General features: G+C 36.9%; 1 protein-coding gene across 1 annotated transcript in view; it reads right to left on the reverse strand.

The window, feature by feature from the left end:
- Positions 1-20105, reverse strand: part of SLC9A9 (solute carrier family 9 member A9) — a 582779-nt gene that overhangs the window by 95282 nt on the left and 467392 nt on the right. Inside the window, exon 14 of the mRNA XM_001162912.4 lies at positions 3036-3115. Coding sequence (XP_001162912.2) covers positions 3036-3115 — 80 coding nt within the window. The remainder of the gene's footprint in view (positions 1-3035; positions 3116-20105) is intronic.

A 20105-nucleotide genomic window follows, 5' to 3' on the forward strand; every position in this document is an offset into this window, starting at 1 on the left:
CAGCAGAGGCCAACCCAATCAGTAGTACACTTGTGTTGTTATATCTCTAGACCCTCCCAGCCTCCTACAGAGCTGGGGAGGTGGAATGAAGTAATAAATGTAAAGCACTGAACACAGTGCTTGGCATTATTCATCCTCATTGAATGTTAAGTTTTATAATTTTTATTCTGTAGTTTTTGGAAAACTTTTAGGGAAAGGTATGTATATACTACTTATGCTATGAAAAAGAAAAAACAAAACTATGTGAGTGACTGGTTTTATTGATAACAATGGTAAATTAAGAGGGGTTTTCTACCTTTGAGTCTGAATATTAGGCATTAATTGAACATAAATTCAGTGATGATGTGATTATTAGTTTTATGGGTCAATCTGGCTAGACTACTCAGTTATTCATTTAAACCCTAACTTAGGTGTCATTGTTGACACCTAAGGTATTTTGTAGATGTGGTTAATATCTGCGATTGACACTAAGCAAAGGAGTTTATCCTCAATACGGTGTGTGGGCCTCATGCAATCAGTTGCATGGACTTAACAGCAAAACTTAGGCTTTTCTGAGGAAGAAAGAATTCTGCCTAAGGACTGCAGTATTAGCTCTTGCCTGAATTTCCAGACAGAGAGCCTGCTCTGCAAATTTTGGACTTGCCAGCCCCCACAACTGCATAAACCAATTCCTTGAAATAAATCTATATGTATATGATATGTAAAGTACTTCTGCTGATTCTATTTATTTGGAGAACCCTGACTGATATAGGTGTGTATGAAGTTATATATTCTTCTTTTTCTTTTGTCTAATTATTTGTGATACCTCATTTGCATGATGCAATTTTACTGAAATGAAACTAACAGCTCCAAACTACATAGCCAATTTCTTTCAGCCTTGTGACAATTTCTTTTTGGTCCAGGCCAGCAACCTGATCTCAGGATGAGGGGCTAATCTCTACACTGGTGGTGGCTGGCATAGCCTAACTTATGAAGTTCACAGGACACATTGCCTGGGTTCTGGGTGGACAATAGAATGAACATAAATGCCAAATGGATAATTTCCTCTAAAATAACAGATATATTAAGAGGCCACATAGTTGAAACTGTTTGCCTGCTACTCTCTAGGTATAAATTCAGAGCATAGCTAAGATACAAAAACTTCATTGTCTAAGTAAATATATATTTGTGTAGTGATGGCAGCACAGCAATTTCTAGAATGAATGTGCAGGAGGATAAATTACCATGAGAAGAGATATGACTGAGAGTGTAAATCTGCTTTTATTTTTGATAGTCTATCTATAATCATATGGAAATAAACCCCTGATGAAAGTGAGACAAAAACTATGACATCATCTGAATTTAGTGTCACTGCCTTAAGCTAAAAATTTTGATGGACTTCCACTTTTATTTTCTTGTCTTCAAGTTTTTTTTCACTTTATTCCTTTCCTTCATTGTAAAGCTTTCCTCGTAGCATTGTCAGAATTTGAACAAAAACATCTTTTATCTCATTTCTGATTTACCATGTTCTTTCTGTACATCTCATTGTGTTTACTCTTTAGTCAAATTTTTATAATTTTGAACAAACTGAGTTATCAGATACTTATAAGCAATGGCAGGGGCAGATTCTGCTTCCAAAGAGAGATCAACCAGGAGCAAAAACCAGCAATAACTTTCTAAGAACGAGCCTCCCTTAGAGAGACCAGAAAGTCTTCAGGTAGTTACTGAGATACCAGAACCTTTAAGAAATAATTAATGGCCAAGATGGACTTCTCTCAAGATGGTGGTAACCTCCATTTGTCCATAAAACTGAAGACTGAACAAGAAAGGATATCTGGCTATAGATAACAGAGCTATGAAAAAACAAAACTCTAACCTCAAAAACCCTCTATCTTCCACATCACCATTTCATAATTCTTGGAATGCTCTACTTTTGCAAAATTGCTTTTTAATTCTCACATTGTTTTACTTTTGCTTATCTCTGCAATCTTCAATTGGTTTCTCTTCACTTCTTTCTTAATTTTTGCTTTCTATTTTCCAGTCATTCCTCTAATTTGCTTTCCTTTCCTTCCTGCATTTCTCTTGCCTCCCCTCCCCTGTCCATTTTTACCTCTTTTTCTTCACCTATTCTTTGAATTTCCTTTCCCTATTCTTAATTCTTCCTCCTCTCCCACTGATCTGTTGTGGCTTTAATCATTTTTGCTTAGGCACTTAAAATCATCCACTGACTGACACTTTCTCACTGAAAGGAGAGGGATTTGTGACTGGAAAACTAGCTACAAAGACCCAACACATTCAATTTACAGTGCCGTTCTTTCCTTTCTTCCTTGGAGCTTTTACCTGGGATTAGAGATGGATGGCTTACTGCAGCTCACAATGGCAAAACACTTCAGACCTGACTTAGCCCCACGAATCACATGGCAAGGTATATCTGAGCTACTATGTTTACAGTGATTGCTAGATTTTTAAAATTGCCCTTCACTGGAAAAAGCTTATTCAAGTCTGCCTGGAAAACAAAGCAGTGCTATTTTATGATGAACTCTGATGAACTGGACTCATCTCCTTGGCCCACTTATTTTTGTTCCCTGTCCCCACCCCTTCATTTTTTACAGCATGAAACAAAAACAAACAAATGGGTTCCTGGGAGAAGGGTGCAGGAGCTTTGGCTGGGTTACCCTGGCCAGAGGCTGCTGAGACTGTTCATACAATGCCCTCAATCAAGCAGGCCTATTTGACCAGAAGTAAGAGCTTTACAAAGGGAGAACAGCAAAACAGCTTCTTCAGGACTATATGATTTTATCAACTGGCATTATTGTCAGGAAAACCTTACATAAATTTGACTCTGAGAAGTTTCACTTTAGCTCTCTGAAACACTTAAGTATGGACTACCCTGCTTTTTATTTTATGAAATCATTCCTTTTTATAAGTTTGGCTGTGAATTCACTTTACCTTTTGGTGTTTCTTGAAGAGCAGGAGTGCACACTTCAATGATTAAGAGCTTAAAGTAATTCTCTGCCTGCAGCAGGATCTGTGAGATCGTTATTATCAAAGGATACTTGTGGTCAAAGCTATACCACATTCTGAAGAGCCGAGCACTCTCTGCTTTCGTCATGTTTTTATCCAAGTTATTTGCTTCCTGGGGAGAAACAATAGAAAAAGGCATTGGGTAAATAGTCAAAAAGATTTTAATATAAAAATACATGTCAAACCAAATTAAATTTAACTACATTTAAAAAAAACCTTTCTAAGTATAGGCATTTTCATCTAAATGGTGAAGCAGTTTCCAGGCAAATTAGCTCATAAATCTTGCTATGTGGATGAGACCCTTTTGGAGTATTTCAACATTTATTTTTCTTAATAATCCCAATTTTATTAAATAGCTAAGAAATGCTATTTTGACATCAATAAAAATGACATTTCTGCTATAGTGCTGTTGTGGGAATTTTACAGTTTACTTCTGTCAAATTTGGATGATATTTATTTATGGATTACCAAAAGGTCAAGGCTAAAGTGAGGATAATAGTCTAATAAGTGTTATGCTATATTTTATTCATTTTGTTTGATAGAATATTACCAAAGGCTATTGGTTGATTTTTGATATATTTCTGCCTAGATTATGAAGAGTTTTGAAATAGATATTCCTGATGAGAAGATTGCAACAATTGAATGTGCTTGTCTGTCTCTTTTTTTCTTTCCCACAAGGGCCATAAAAGGTGAGAGGATGATAAGGAATTAAAGACAAAAGAGGAAGAGAAAGTGTTTGATGGGTGTTTTTGTGAGAGAAGAGGATGAAATGTGAAAAAAAAAAGGAAAGAAAGTGAATTTTTTTTTGTGAGCTTTAGAGACAGATAATAAAATGTAAGGAGGGTATCCAGTGGCATTTTTACTGTATTCCATTTTGTGTGTTAAGGAAATTTCAATCAGTTGTAATTATCCTTATCATTAAAAGCATTTATATATCTTAATGTGGGCTTTGTTGCTATGTCTGGACCCCCAGTTTTCATGCCCAAGTTGTGTCATGAGTTGCAGTCTGGTAGTAATATGAATAGTCTTCTGAGGATGTAATGACCCACGGAAGACAATGAAAGTCTACTGGACGCTCCACAGCCAGCCCTTAGATGAGCTCATATTGATTTGCTTTTATTTTTTTTTTTGTCCTTTTCTAGCCAGTTCCATCATTGGTTAATGATAAATAGCTGGACACAAAAGGCTGTGTTCTACCCATGAAACATATGTGTACCAGTAGATGCTTCTGTTCTATCCCCCACAAATGAAATGGAACTACAAGAAAGCAAAGTGTGCTTCACTTTTAGTCAGCCATTTATCCTTTGTTTAAAATGGCTGAAGCAGAGACTAACAATGAAATTAAAACCCAAACTTTTCATTGTCTTTTTCATTGATTGTCTTAAGATCTCTGATTTTTCAAGTCTTGCATTTTTCCAAACAGTGTCCGCTAGAGTATCACTGTTCACTTGATGTTGATGGAAATTCTGTGCTAATCATTCAGGAAAGGATGGGGTCTACAGTGTTAAATAGATTTCTTAAATGGAGGACTTCTCATTCATTGCAGCACTATTTACAATAGCAAAGACACAGAATTAACCTAAATGCCCATCAATGGTAGACAGGATAAAGAAAATGTGGTACATATATACCCTGGAATAATATGCACTCATAAAAAGGAATGAGATTATGTCTTTTGCAGGAACATGGATGGAGCTGGAGGCTATTATCCTTATTAAACTAATGCAGGAAGAGAAAACCAAATACCACATGTTCTTACTTATAAGTGGAAGCTAAATGATGAGAACACATGGACACAAAGATGGAAACAATATACACTGGGGCCTACCTGAGGGTGGAAGGAGAGAGAGGTCAGAAAAAATAACTATTGGTACCAGACTTAGTATCTGGGAGATGAAACAATCTATATTACAAACCCCTGTGACACAAGTTTACCTATATAACAAACCTGCACATGTATACTTGAACCTAAAATAAAAGTTAAAAAAGAAAGGAAAATGTAGAACTTCTCAGTCTTTCATTTATAAATGAGCATTGCAAATCTTCAACAGAAAGTGTGTCTCAAAGTTACTTGGCCATGGAATCCATTCCCATTCCCTACTGTGGGACACTGATGATCTTTTCCTGGACATTAGAGTTTCACAGGTCTCTGTTTTCTGATAGGGCCGGAGTGCCATGCCTTGTTATCTATAGTCAGAATTTACGCATATTTCCTCAAGAAAGGAAACCAGGGTGTCTGGTTCAATTTCTATCCTTCCCTATACCTTTCTCGAAGCATTTCTACCCCAGCAAAGGTATCAGATTTGCAAAATGACTGTTGCACACAGTGTTTTCTTCATCATCCTCAAACATCTGCAAATTGTTTCTGAGCCACTGTTTCTCAACAGCATATTGGGGTTCATCTGGCAAAGCAAAACTGCTCATATTGAGCTAAACTAGTTATGAAAAGCTCGGGGCCAAGGGTTGGAACTTTCCTTTTTTCCCACCCTTTCCTTTAAGAATAAGGATACACGGATTTTTATCCATCAACAATCATAGGTAATTTTTGATAGTGGATAATATCTACTGATGACTAGAAAGTCATTTAAAAAGGAATGAGAGCAAATTCCCATTTTTTGTTTGTTTTTAATGTAAGGGTGGGCAGTATTGTGGTGAGCTATACTGACAATCAGGGGCCGGGATTCTGGCAGCCAGTCTGCAGCACTGCAGCTGAATGATGTTCCCAATAATGATGGTCCCAAGCTATTGAATGCCCATTAACTCCCAGGCAGAATGCTAGTCACATTATCCAGCCATTATTTTTTTCAGTCATTAGTTTTTCAATTCTCACTCTATCAAGGTAGGTTGCATTGTACCTATTTTGCACATAGGGATTTTAGAGAGTCCTAGAGAAGGAAAGAAGTGAGTTCAAAGTCACACCACTAGAAGGTAACAATTGGAATTTTAGTCTAGGACTGCCGGACTCCAAAGAGAATGTTTTTCTGCAAGTATCTAATTCAGCCTTTAATTCAAAAGCGCAGACATTCTATTAATAGACTACGTAACTTCATTGGGCTGCAGTTTCCTTGTCTATAAAACGAATTGAGGAAATTGGACTGGCTGGTCTCTTAGGTCCTAATCATATGGAAAAGACTTTTTATTAATGACAACAGTAATAACTATACTTCTTGAACACTTACCATATGCCAGACACTATTCTAAGTACTTTTCATATATTAACACTTCAGATTCTTATAATTATTTGATGAAGTGTGGTCTATTATTATTTCTATTTTACAGATGAGGAAACTGATGTACTGGGATACATATAGGTTTTCAAGAATACTGAGGCCCCTAAGCAGGCAAGATTCCTCTTATCTAGATGGGGCCCCAGGATACAAGTGGAGAGCAAACTAGTGCAAAAGAGGAAGTCAGAGCAATGGAATGCTCCTCCTGCAGGCTGAGATACAGCAGGTATACATACCCCAAAACATAATGAAAATTTAGAGCTCCCCTTAGCTGGGTGAACTGCCAATGGCTTTGAAAATGTCCCCATAGAAACTTTAGTGTTAGGAATTTCTTTAGACTTCTAGATACTGGTTTCAAGGGTTTCCCAGGGTCTTAGAAATCCTCTCTTTTTCTCCTTTTTATTTCCCAAGGGGAATATATCAGAACTCATATGCACTTCTGAAAGAGCTTATACTCTATTTTTGGCAAACCTTCCAGGGATATTTATGGTCAGCTGATGGGAGCAACATACATTAGGTAGTATTTTGGAAAAATATTAACACATGCAATCTCTTTCTAAAAAACTTCATTTTATGTGGGTGACTGGAGATGTTATTCATTTCAATACTTTGTGAGGAATAAACTTGGATCTAATTAGAATAAAACATCTGTGAAATATGTTTTCCCAGGTGGGGAAAATACCACTGATGACTCAGCATTGCCATTTATACCGATCCTAGATAAAATGTTCAGAATATGTCTTAAATATCTTTTGGCCCAGTTCTGGATCCATTCGTTTATTTCTCTGAAGTTATTGATGACTTAATAACTTGGTTATGAAAGGCCATCAATAAATGAGTAGAAATAAATGAATTAGTCTAGTGTGTGCTCTGCTTGTGCACTGAGGGTTGAAGATAAATGTGCTAAGGGAAGGCCAGCCTTTGAAATCACCCTGGAACAGGGAAGGTATCTGATGAGGCAGCACAGAGAGCCAGCCCACGGGAGGGTCCAGATGGGCAGCGGACAGCAGGTAGCATCAATCTATCTGGATTCTTCTGAAGCAGAGATCAGCTCACACCTCAAGGACAATAGATGTGAGCAGTCATCACAAGTTGAATCTGGAACTTGGTGGTATTTTTCTTATCATTAGCAATATTTCTTCTCTTTCGAGGATCTTTATTCCAGAGGGGATGTGGTGTGCATGTTAGAACAAGCATAGGTTCCAGAAACTGAAGACCAAGATTTGAGTTTAGTTACAACATTTTAGTAATAATACTATTATTAATAACCCCAACTCTGAGCCTCATGTTTCACAGCTATAAATGGGAACTGGTGAGTCAAGCATGTTGAGTCTCAACTTTTATTTAACTAGATACTCTAAGCAGCAGAATGTTTGATACATGGGGATTTTCTGGCTCTTTTATTAATCTCTTTCTTTCTGGGAAAATTTTAGAAATGGGCCATTTGATATCTTTTTCTCCTTAAATAGGGCAATAGACCAGAGGTTGGGAAGTGACAGAATAGCATGCAGTGGATAGTTTTCTTTTAGGTGATCCCCTAATACTTAACACCCTCTAGAGAGGGAGCAACAGAAAAATTATGATGGTACTCTGTTTTGTGCTTATTTGAACCCCTGAGAGAAAACAAAAGGTTCTGGCAAGAAATCTGTGAAAAACAGACACCAAAGCAAGAAGGGATTGTTTATTGTATTAACTTTGATGAAAAAGAACTAGGCAAATGTAAATACATTCCTTTGTCAATATTCAAATATGAGGAATTTGCTAAGTGAACTGGATGAACTCTGCTTTGGGATAATCATATGGGATTGCTCCTCATTTCAGGGGGATTCAGTGGATTAAGTGAGAGAGGGAGGATTTTCCTTTCTATTTCTCAAGATTTCATACTCAATATTAATGTCAGTGGAAGTTGCATCAACTGATAACAAAGACAAATAATTATCATAATAAATCTGCAGAGCTCTTTATGGGCTCCAAGGAACTTTTTAAGGTAGTACATATGAATAGAATTTGCTATCAATACGTTTGCCCTACTGTCTCCTTCCAAATTGGAGTATATTTGTATAACAATTTCAAATGCATTGCCTTGATTTTCTAATTACCAAGGAGAGGATCAGATTCCATGCTTCTAAAGAGAAAGAATTCTGGGTTCTGAAGAGGGAACACAGTATATAATTCAAGGGGCAAATAGAAATATTTTTTTCAAATTTACATTTTAAAAGGTGAATCATTAATTCTTAGCCTCTGCATAGAAAGCACTTTATAAAAATATTCTCACCTTCCCAATGCCCAGTTAAATTCATAAATATTACCAGGAAGATAGAGTCAGAAAATACATGCCTAGAGAGAAAAAAACTGAGACAACTAGACACAGATGGATAAAACTGTTAAGATGACACAGAGATCTCACAGATAGACTACCAGATGGGCTTGGCTCATGCTTTAGCTACAAAGAAAGGGCTTGGTCCAGGTAACTTTGTCTGTATAGTAGATCCAAGTTAATCCAGAGATAAATAAATTCTTTGGTTCAGGAAAATATAATATGATAATTATGGTGGTCTTAAAGTGTATACCTATGTATTCTTTGATATTTTTTCCTTTAAAACATGGAGCTTACCTGCAGGTAGAAAGTAGAATTGTGGTTACCAGAGGCTGGGAAGGGTAGTTGTGAGGGAAGGATAGAGAGAGGTTAATAGGTACACAATTACAGCTAGATAGGAAGAATAAGTTCTAGTGTTCTGCAGCACTGTGGGGTGAATATAGTTAACAATAATTCATTGCATAATTTCAAATAGCTAGAAGAGAGGATTTTAAATGTTCCTAATACAAAGAAATGAGAAATGTTTGAGGTAATGGCTATGCTAATTACCTTGACTTGATCATTACACATTGTATACATGTATCAAATTATCATTCTGTACCCTATAAGTATGTACAATTATTACGTGCCAGTTAAAAAATTTAAAATTAAAATCTCTTTGAAGGAAAAAAAAGATGGGGCCTAATTTCTCTTCCTATTGGGTGTGGGTCATACTTAATGGCCCATTTTTAATAAATAGAATATAGCAGAAATGATGGTGTGTCATATCCAACAGTAGGTCATAAAAAGGCATTGTGGCTTTCTTTTTTGCTGTCTCTCTTGGACCATGTGCTCTGAGAAAAGTTGGCTGCCCTGTTGTGCGGACGCTCAAGAAGCTCTGTGGAGAGATCCATGTGGAAAGGAATTAAGTATGCCTGCCAATGGCCAGTAAGGAACAGAGGCCTTCTGCCAACATGGAAGTGAATCCTCTAGGCCCAGTCCAGCCTTCAGATGATTCTAACTTTAGCTGACATCTTGACTGCAACCTCATGAAAGACCTTGCATCAGAAACACTCAGTTAAGTTGCTTTCCAATTCCTGATCCATAGAAACTTTGAGATAATAAATGTGGGTTGTTTTAAGCCACTATATTTTAGGATAATTTTTTATGCAGCAATAGAAAATTAATACAATGATATACTAGAATAATAAATTCCAGATGTGAAAGGTATTGAAATAACGATTTGGAAAGAGATAATAAAATGTTGAGGCCTACATTTGCATAGCTCTTTACAGTTTATGAACTGTTTTCATAAAAGTAACATCTGTGGCATAGAAGACATATGTTCCCTCTTAAAAGTATATCAAAAACTATCGTGGGTCAAATATACCCATCTTACAGATTGAAGATTAAATACAAAGACAAAAAATGATGGACCAACTTAGAGAGAGGAGGAAGTTCACAGCATCTCACTGTAACTGCTTCATTGTATTCTTAACTAATGCCTGACACATATCATAATTCAGTTGGTGTGATAACTCTTTTATATACATGTACACAAGCATATGCATGTGCGCACACACACACGCACCCTAACAAATAATTTTCCTGGAACAAGAAGATCCTGGTTCATGCTAATAACAAAACCCAGAACCACTACTGCCATAGTAAAGGTAAGAGTCTCACGTGTAGATTTGTGATTCCGTTATTTAGTATTTTGTATGTGTCTAAAAACAAAGGAAAACAATGTGTCTCCCTATAAAACCACTTCAACATTGCTTTCACAATGGCTAGCCATGTTAGAATAACTGGATCATAAACATATGATAGGATTCAGGCGTTGGATAACTGGCAGCAAAGGACTGTGATCCTTGAAAGAAGGGAAGAAATGAGGTGAGCCCTCTACTCTCCTTGACTTGCTGCCTGTAAGTCATTCCCTTGAAGGTAAGGAGATAAAGTTCAAGCAGAGAACAGCAGTCTCACTGAGTTGAAGAGCTAGAGATGGGAGTTAGCGTACCGCTGGAGTGGCTGTGTACAGAAAGGAGGAAACTGCACAGAGAGGACACCCAGAAGTCTGTGGAGATGTTTCCCTTATGTCCTTGATTGAACACTGACCTGTACATGCACAGGTTGAGGTTCACAAAGGCTTGCAGGGAGAAACTCTTGTGAAATTGAGAAATAAATGGAGAGATTAAGATCACATAGTGCTAAGAAACACTGCAGTTTGGTCCAGCTAAAGCCAAAAGTCGGCTATTCTATTGAGACCTCAGAAAAAAGCATGCTTTATGAGTAAGGACAATGTTCTAGAATAATGACCATGCCCTAAAACCGAGGATGAAATGAAAATGTATCAAGGAAGGCAAGCATAGAACTAAGGCTTACAAGATTTTAATGGCTTGACTGAATAAAATTCAGCAACCTTTATAGAATACTCCACACTCCATTCAATGTAATATTCATAAGGTCTAGCATATCATAACAACTGCTAGACATGGGAGGAAGCAGGAAAGCATGACCTGCAGCCAGAAGAAAGGTAACCTATAGAAACAGAACTTGAAATGACTCAGATGCTGGAATTAACAGGCAATGGCATTAAAATACTCTAAAAAATGTGGTAGGGAATTTAAAGACAAAGAGACAATAAAAACACAAGTGAATATTTCAGAAGGATGTAAATTGTATTAAAAGAACAAAATGGAAATTCTAGAATCAGGCAAGGGAAGGAAATAAAGGGCACCCAAATTGGAAAAGAAGAAGTCCAGCTGTAACTGTTCACTGAGGATATGATTGTACACCTAGAAAACCCTAAAGATCCCTCCAAGAGACAACTGGATTTGATAAAGTAATTCAGTAAAGTCTCAGGTTACAAAATCAATGTACACAAATCAGTAGCACTGCTGTATACCAACACTGACCAAGCTGAGAATCAAATCAAGAACTCAATCCCTTTTACAACAGCTTCAAAGAAAGATAAAATACCTAGGAATATACTTAACCAAGGAGGTGAAAGATCTCTACGAGTAGAACTACAAAAACACTGCTGAAAGAAATCATAGATCCAAATAAATGGAAACATATCACATGGTTATGGATTAGAAGAATCAGTATCATGAAAGTGACCATACTGCCTAAAGCAGTCTATAGATCCAATGTAGTTCCTATCAAAATAACTATCGTTTTTCACAGAATTAGAAAAAACAATTCTAAAATTCATATGGAACAAAAAGAGCCTGAATAGTCAAAGCAATCCTAAGCAAAAAGAACAAATCTGGAGGTATCACATTACTGGACTTCCAATTATACTACCAAGGCTACAGTTACCAAAACAGCACGGTACTGGTATAAAAGTAGATACCTAGACCAATGGAATGGTCTAAATGGTGCTGGGAAAATTGGATAGCCACATGTAGAAGAATGAAAGTGAACCTCTCTCTCTCTCACCTTATAAAAAAAAACTGAAGATGGATTAAAGACATAAATCTAAGACCTGAAACCATAAAAAGTCTAGAAGATAACCTAGGAAAAACTCTTCTGGACATTGACCTAGGCATAGAATTCATGACTAAGACCCCAAAAGCAAATGCAACTAAAACAAAAATAAATGGGGCCTAATTAATCTAATAAACTTACGTGTAGCAAAATAAATTATCAATAGAGCAAACTACAGAATGGGATAAAATATTTGCAAACTATGCATCTGACAGGAAACTAGTGTCCAGAATCTATAAGGAACTCAAACGGATCAAGAAAAATAACAAATAATCCCATCAAAAGGTGGACAAATGACATGAATAGACATTTCTCAAAAGAAGAAATACAAATGGCCAAAAAATGTGGAAAAATGTTCAACATTACTGTTTGTCAGGGAAATGCAAAGTAAAGCCATAATGAGATACTACTTTACTCCTGCAAGAATGGCCATTATTAAAAAGTCAAAAAACAATAGTCATTGGCATGAATGTGATGAAAAGGGAATGCTTATACACTACTGATGGGAATGTAAATTAGTACAATCTCTATGGAAAACAGTATGGAGATTTCTTAAAGAACCAAAAGTAGATTTACCATTTAATCCAGCAATTCCACTACTGGGTATCTACCCAAAGGAAAATAAGTCAATATATCAAAAAGACACCTGCACATGTATATTTATTGCTATACAATTCACAACTGTAAAGATACGGCACCAACCTAAGTGCCCACTGGCCAATGAGTGGCTAAAGAAAATGTGGTATGTATATACCACTGAACATTTCTCAGCCATAAGAAATAATGAAATAATGTCTTTTGCAGCAACTCAGATTGAGTGAGAGGCCATTATTCTAAATGAAATAACTCAGGAATGGTAAACCAAATAACTTTTGTTCTTACCTATAAATGTAAGCTAAGCTATGGGTGTGTAAAGGCATACAGAGTGACATAATGAAATTGAGAGACTTAGAAGAGGGAGGTTGAAAGGAGCTAAGGATTAAAAAACTACACATTGGGTACCATGTATACCACTCCAGTGATGGGTGCACTAAAATCTCAGACTTCACCACTATATAATTGATCCATGTAACCAAAAACCATTGTATCCCCAAAGCCACTGAAATAGTAAAAAAAAAAAAAAAAAATAGCCATTAAAAATTCCTGGAACCAAGAAGTACAATATTTGGAATTAAAAATTTACTAGATCAGCTTAAGGGCAGATTGGATACTAAGAAGAAAGTGTCAGTGAACTTGAAAAGAGATCAATAAAAATTATGCAATTTGTAGAACACAGAGAAACAAGATTAAAATAGACTAATACCTAAGTGATATGAGAAAAAAATATTAAGTAGCCTAATGTATATAAGATTGGAGGGCTAGAAAGAGGGCAGTAGGAACATGGAGAACAAAAATTTTTCAAAAAGCAATAGTTGAATATTTCCCGAATTTGATGAAAAATATCAACCAAGAGTTCCAAGAAATTCAGTGAACCCAAATTAGGATAAATTCTAAGAAAACTAGGCATATAAGAATCAAACTTCTAAAAACTAGAGATAAGAGAAAAATCTTAAAAGCAACCAGGGAAAGACAGAGCATATTATGTTCCAGGAAATTAAAAAAAATTCAACTGACTTTTATCAGAAAAAATGGAGGCCAGAGGCCGGGCGTGGCGGCTCACACCTCTAATCCCAGCACTTTGGGAGGCCGAGGTGGGCGGATCACGAGGTCAGGAGATCGAGACCATCCTGGCTAACACGGTGAAACCCCGTCTGTACTAAAAATACAAAAAATTAGCCGGGCGTGGTGGCAGGCGCCTGTAGTCCCAGCTACTGGGGAGGCTGAGGCAGGAGAATGGCGTGAACCCGGGAGGCGGAGCTTGCAGTGAGCCGAGATCGCACCACTGTACTCCTGCCTGGGAGACAGCGAGACTCTGTCTCAAAAAAAAAAAAAAGAAAAAAGAAAAAACATGGAGGCCAGAACACAACAGAATGTGATTTTCAAAGCATTGACTTTCAAAGAAAACCATCAAACCAGAATTCTATATCCAGTGAAAAGCATATTAAGCACTATTTAACAGATAAAGAAACAGGAAAATTCCTAATTATAATTGGAGGTTTTATGTTAAATTTTTAAATTATTTTTCAAAACAATTTTTTTGTGGGCACATAGTAGGTATATATATTTATGGGGTACATGAGATGTTTTGATACAGGCATGCAATGTGAAATAAGCACATTATGGAGAATAGGGTATCCATCCTCTTACATTTATCCTTTGAATTGCACACAAGCCAGTTACGTACTTTAAATTATTTAAAAATATACAATTAAGTTATTATTGACTATAGTAACTTTATTTTGCTATCAAATAGTAGGTCTTATTCATCTTTTCTATTTTATGTACCCATTAACCATCCCCACCTTTCCCACTCCCCCAAACACCTACTACTCTTCCTAGACACTTCTAACCATCCTTCTACTCTCTAGATCCATGAGTTCAATTGTTCAATTGGGGGTTTTATCAGTAACTGATAAAATAAGTAGACAAAAAAACAAGTTGACATAATTTACACTTACTGAGCTATGCCAACTGGATTCTGCAGTTGTTTGGTATAGTATTGAAACAGTTGCAAGAATACACATTCAAGTACACACGGAATATTCACCAAGATATATCAATTGGAACCATAAAATAAGTATCAGTACATTTCAAAAGTCTGAAATTGTACAGATTACTATAAAGTCCAAACTGTTTACATTGGCTCATGTGACCTATATGGCAGACTAATTGCATTAGAAGTGCCATTTTTTCAACCCTGTATCTATGGCCTTTTCCATGTAAATCTGCAGTTCTTTTGACCAAATAGGAGTCATTTATTCATACACCTGTTTTTTAGGACGACCTCGTAATTTTCTCTGGTCAGCAGAATGTAGCAGCAATGCCAATGTATCACTTCTGATGCTCAGCCTCAAGAAACCTTGCCTGTTTTTGCTTACATTCTTGCCCTCTGTCATGGCCAGAAGAAAGACATACTCAGGGTAGCCCCCTGGTCCCAGATGAGATGAGAATCATGTGGTGCACATCTAAGGCACTTAAGTCATCCCTATTAAGGTTATCCTAGATCAGCTGACAGCTCTCCAACTCCAGACACATGAGCAAGCCTAGCTCAGATCAGCAGTTATCTAGCAAATTGTAGCTGACCCTAGATATATGAACAAGTCCACTATAGAACAACTGAACCCCATAGACTTGTGAGATAAGTATTTATTGTTCATGCCTCTGAGATTTTGCTTGTTATGCAGCATTATGTGGCAACAGATAACTGATCCTGCCTATATCTCTGACTCATAGCTTATAGTACTCTTGGTGGCTCACTGTAGCTATACTTGCACCTTTGCTATTTCTCGAACAGGTAGGCATGTTCCTGCCTCAGGGCCCTTGTCTTGTCTAGTATGGTCTTCCTTTAGACATCTGCATGAATAAGAGCTAAAGACTGGTTGGCAACTCAACCCTTGCTGGGAGGAAGTAACAAGCAGAGAATGATGCAGGTTGACCCTCTCCTCCTGGGAGACAGTAGAGCCTGCTGCACTGTGAGTTAAGGATGACACACTTTGCAGTAGGAAAAGACCTCCTAGACAACGGGCCCATACTCACAGCTTACTGGGTTTGGGTGAAGGGAAGGATTCCAAGGATGAGGAATATACTCTAGCCTCTTGAAATGAGAATATGCTTGATACTCTCGATAGGGTTGGGAAATGAGGCTGGCCAGGAGTTAACAGGGAAAGGATTACTCAAATGTTAACTGACAGGCTATCCTTACTGGGAAGAAAGAACACGTTTACAGATTGGATGTGGTGCAATGGTGAGAATGAAACAGCTTTGGCCTTTAGTTCTGGTTCAGCCCATCACTGGTTTGTTGTCTTGGGAAAATTAATTCTTTGAACTCCAATTTCATCATTTGTAAAATGGGAGTGATATAGGTATCTTGATTGGTCAAGGTAAAGATTAAATGTGATTATGTATATATACACATAGGTATATAATTGTTAATCACTTAATATATAAAAATGCTTATTAAAGTATAGCTGCCACCTTCCACTTCTTCTTCCTTGTTATCACTCCTACTTTCTAGAACATGTACTTGCAGGAACTACCGGTAAGATAAAAATATAGAATTTAGTCCTATGCAGTAAAAAGTTAGTAGGGAGAGGACATAATTTTGAATCTAAAAGCCATAAGTAAGTATAACCAAAATAAATTCAATGTTGGCCAAGGGAAAACCCAAGATATTTTCTCTGAAATGTTTATTTTATTTTTCTCAAAATACCATTAGTTACAATGACATTGAAATGACATAACATTACAAAAACTCTCACCTGGGTCACATCAAATTTTGAGACTCGTATTCTATTTCTGAAATATTCGTAGAAGTGTAGTGTGAAATTTACACTCTATGAGACTAACTCCAACAGTACAGGAGCAGTACATGCAGAAAGTATGGAAAAATGTTGATAACTGTTAAGTTTGGGGGATGGGTATGTTAAGATTCATTATTCTCTTATCTTTGTGTTTATTAGGAACATTTGAAAATATTCACAGAGAAAAATTTTATTTAATGACCATGATGACCCCACTATCTGCTAAATTAATCTCTTCCCTTCTTGAACCTACTTATATTTCCAACTCTTGCAACTCTGGATGGCCCTGAATAAGAACTATCAATTGTGCAAAAGAACAAATACTTTTATTATTCACCCATGGCCTCTTCCAGGCTTCAAAGGTATTCCAGGTTATGTTTTTCTGGGAGTTAGCAAACAAGTCTTCATTCGCTTTACACCTTTCATATTTTTACAGATACTTTGTTGTGCCCCTTCGTAGTTCTAGTCTTTCTGATGGAAAAATCCTAATCCTTTTAATCCCTGCTGCTCTGGCAGCAGGTCCCTCTGTCAGTTATTGAAGTTGCCCTTCTTCAGACCTTTCTCAGCTCTGCTGACTTTCATGTGCTGCAGTGACCAGAACTGATCCACCCAGGTTACACACAAGAATAAAGGACAACCAAAACCAGAATTTCAATGAAGGGACTTTCAGAAACAAAAGAAGATTGGAAGGTAACATCGAGAAACCATTAAGTAACAAGCATAGTGTTAGAAAATGAAACTGTATGAAAAAAGATGAAAATTATCCTCATCACAACAGCTGGCAGGGTGGAATGGGGAAAATTTATTTTAATGGGCTAATTCTATTACTTCCAAGCTCCAAACCAAACCATCAAGGGTGTCTATCACATTAGAAAAAAACTCAAACCTAACAACCATGGCCAATGGTCTGGCCCCTGCCCCTGTCTGTTTCTCCCACTTTTTCTCCATCCGCTCCCACCTTGCTTACTCAGCTCCAGCCATGCTGGCCTTCCTGCTGCTTTTGTGCACACCATAACTCACTGTGACTCCAATGCCTCCATACTTGCTGTAGCCTCTGCCAGACTACCTCTCCTCAACCCCTTCTCACATGGATTGTTTCCTCCACACATCATCTGGCCTCTGATCAAATGCCACTTCTACCCTGACCAAGTAGCCTCCTCGCCTGTTCTCTATCCTCTGACCTGCTTTACTGTGATCATGCTTTGAATGTATAGAATGCAGTTTACCTTTTTCTTATCAGTGTCCCCCAATAGAGTATATACTCTGGGAGGAAGAGAGCTTTGAATTGGTAACTCCTGAATCCTCACATCTACGTTAGTGCCATAGGAGTGGGTACCAAGAATTACTTGTATGAATAAATGAATGAATACATGCATGCATACCAGTTAAGAGTGGAAGCTCTGAAACCAAACTGTCCGGGTTCAAATTCCACCTCTCCCTTCTGTGTGTTCTTGGGCAAGTTTTGTCTCTGTGTACAATTTCCTTATTTGTAAAATGCAGATAATTATAGTACCCACTCAGGGTTATCTTGGAAATTAAGTGAGCAAACGCATATAAGGTGCTCAGAGCAGTGTTAAGAATAATAGCTAGTGCCCAACGAATATGGGAATGAGTACGATCAAATGGCAAAAGGGAAAAAGAGAAGCAATACTGGCAGCCTTTCTTGAGTAGCAGGAGTTTTCTATTAAAAGACTGAAGGCAAGTGTGGTGCTCCAGTGACTCTCACCTACTCTGAAAAGGTGTGCTTTCAAGTACAAGGAATCAATTACAAGGGAAACTTCCTGTTGTGTGGGAGGCTACCTGAGGGTTTTGTTTCTCACATTTAAGAGGCATAAAATTCACAACTGCAATATCTTCCAGTTCTCAAATTAGCACGTTTGCATGAAGTATGCATCCAGAGTGTAATATCTACATATGGAACATGCTCTCTAAAGCTTTTGTGCCTGGTACAAATAATTGTGTAACACCATTCACATTCTAAAGGTATTGTATGGCAAAAAGGAAAGTTGTGACATTACTAGTTAGCCACAGCTACAAGTTCACATTCCCAAAAGTTATTTTACTTTCCACAACAGAGAACAAAGAAGAAATTTAAAAACATATTAATATATATAATTTTAAATATATATATAGTTTATTCTTGATTTTGAGAGTGTATAATCAGTAACAGCTATAACTACCCACAAAATTTTTAGCCTTTGGTAAGTAAGAAGGGTTTTTGTGTATGTGTTAAGGCTGCCCATTACAAAGATTAACCTATTTGTTAATGCAAACCCAGTTTAATAAATGCAAATCAAGGGGAAACATACAATCCTCCTAAGAATTGGGGTTATGTTACATAATCCAACAGAGCAAGAGATGTTGATAATAAGACAGGTGTTGCCAGGCAAAATGAGAGCAGAGAAGTTCTTGACAGTTTGGGAAGTACCAAAAAACGGTCCAGGTTCAGCGGCAGCTGTGAGGACACTGCAGCTTGTTACCTCCCATCAGAGCCCACTGTTTCCTGTACTTGATACTGAAGATAAGAATTATCCCAATGTGTGGAGAAAACCTCTTTCTGAAACGTAAGTTCTTTGGTAATCAAACATTATCATGAATAAGAACACTTACAGTATATTTCTTAAAAATAAAATCATTTGTAGGTAGCAGCAGTTCAGGAGGAGCCATGTCAATGATAACGCTACTTACTTAACATTTAGATGGTGCTTTATGTGTCCTCTGCAGGAGGCCCCAAGTGAGAAATGTCTTTAAAAACATAGTGAGGTTTCGTATCACTTGAGGAGAGGGTATTATTTTTCCTTCTAATGATGTGAATTTAATATATTACCAATTATTATTTCTTTATTTCCCCTTTGGCCATCAGAAAGCTTACTTATGGTTTGACTACAGTAAGTCTATAAGGCCTTATGATCTACTTATCCATGATTCTTTTTACCCCTCTGGTTTTGACTATCTGCTCTTATTCATATTTTTTACTGATTTTTAAAATTTCTATAAAAATATTTTACTATTATATGTGGTGGTTTAAGCTGCCTCCAATCATTCATAAAATGAGATGGGTTTAGCTTAATTAAGTTGGGTCATTTTCATAAACCCAATTTCCCTTGATTATCGTAAATAACATCCTGGAGAGGCAGACGTTATTATCATTTACATTTTATAGAGAGGGAAACTGAGACCCAAAGGTGTAAACACCTTGCCCAAGACCCAAATATCACAGAGTTTTGACTGTTCTATGTTATGCTATCCTATTTCTCTAATAAAAAAGTAACTTTAATTGCTATAATATCTTCAGGTAAGGGTTATTACTGATTTAACAATGATGAACTTTGTTTTAAAGTGTCACATGAATGAGATAAAATAAAATACATTTAAATTGGAAAGGATTTAGGCTAGTAGGAAATTTTTACCAATAACGCTATATGTGATTGTAGAATATTAGGCAGTTAGAAGAAGATAGAGAATTTTATTTGATGAATTTTATAATTGTGTCTTTTCTTCTTTTAAAGAAAAAGGTATACAAGAAGGACAAAATTTAGATAAAAGTTTTGCTTGAAGGTAGGAGAATGAATTATTTGACCTACACAAGATGAAAATGCTTTTTAAAAATCAGCCACCACCAGACATTACTGACTATTCATTATAGCCCACCAGTGTAAGGAGATGGGCTTTGATCTCCTTTCTAAGGTC

Source organism: Pan troglodytes, chromosome 2 (assembly GCF_028858775.2).
Source record: "Pan troglodytes isolate AG18354 chromosome 2, NHGRI_mPanTro3-v2.0_pri, whole genome shotgun sequence".
Taxonomy (NCBI): Eukaryota; Metazoa; Chordata; class Mammalia; order Primates; family Hominidae; genus Pan; species Pan troglodytes.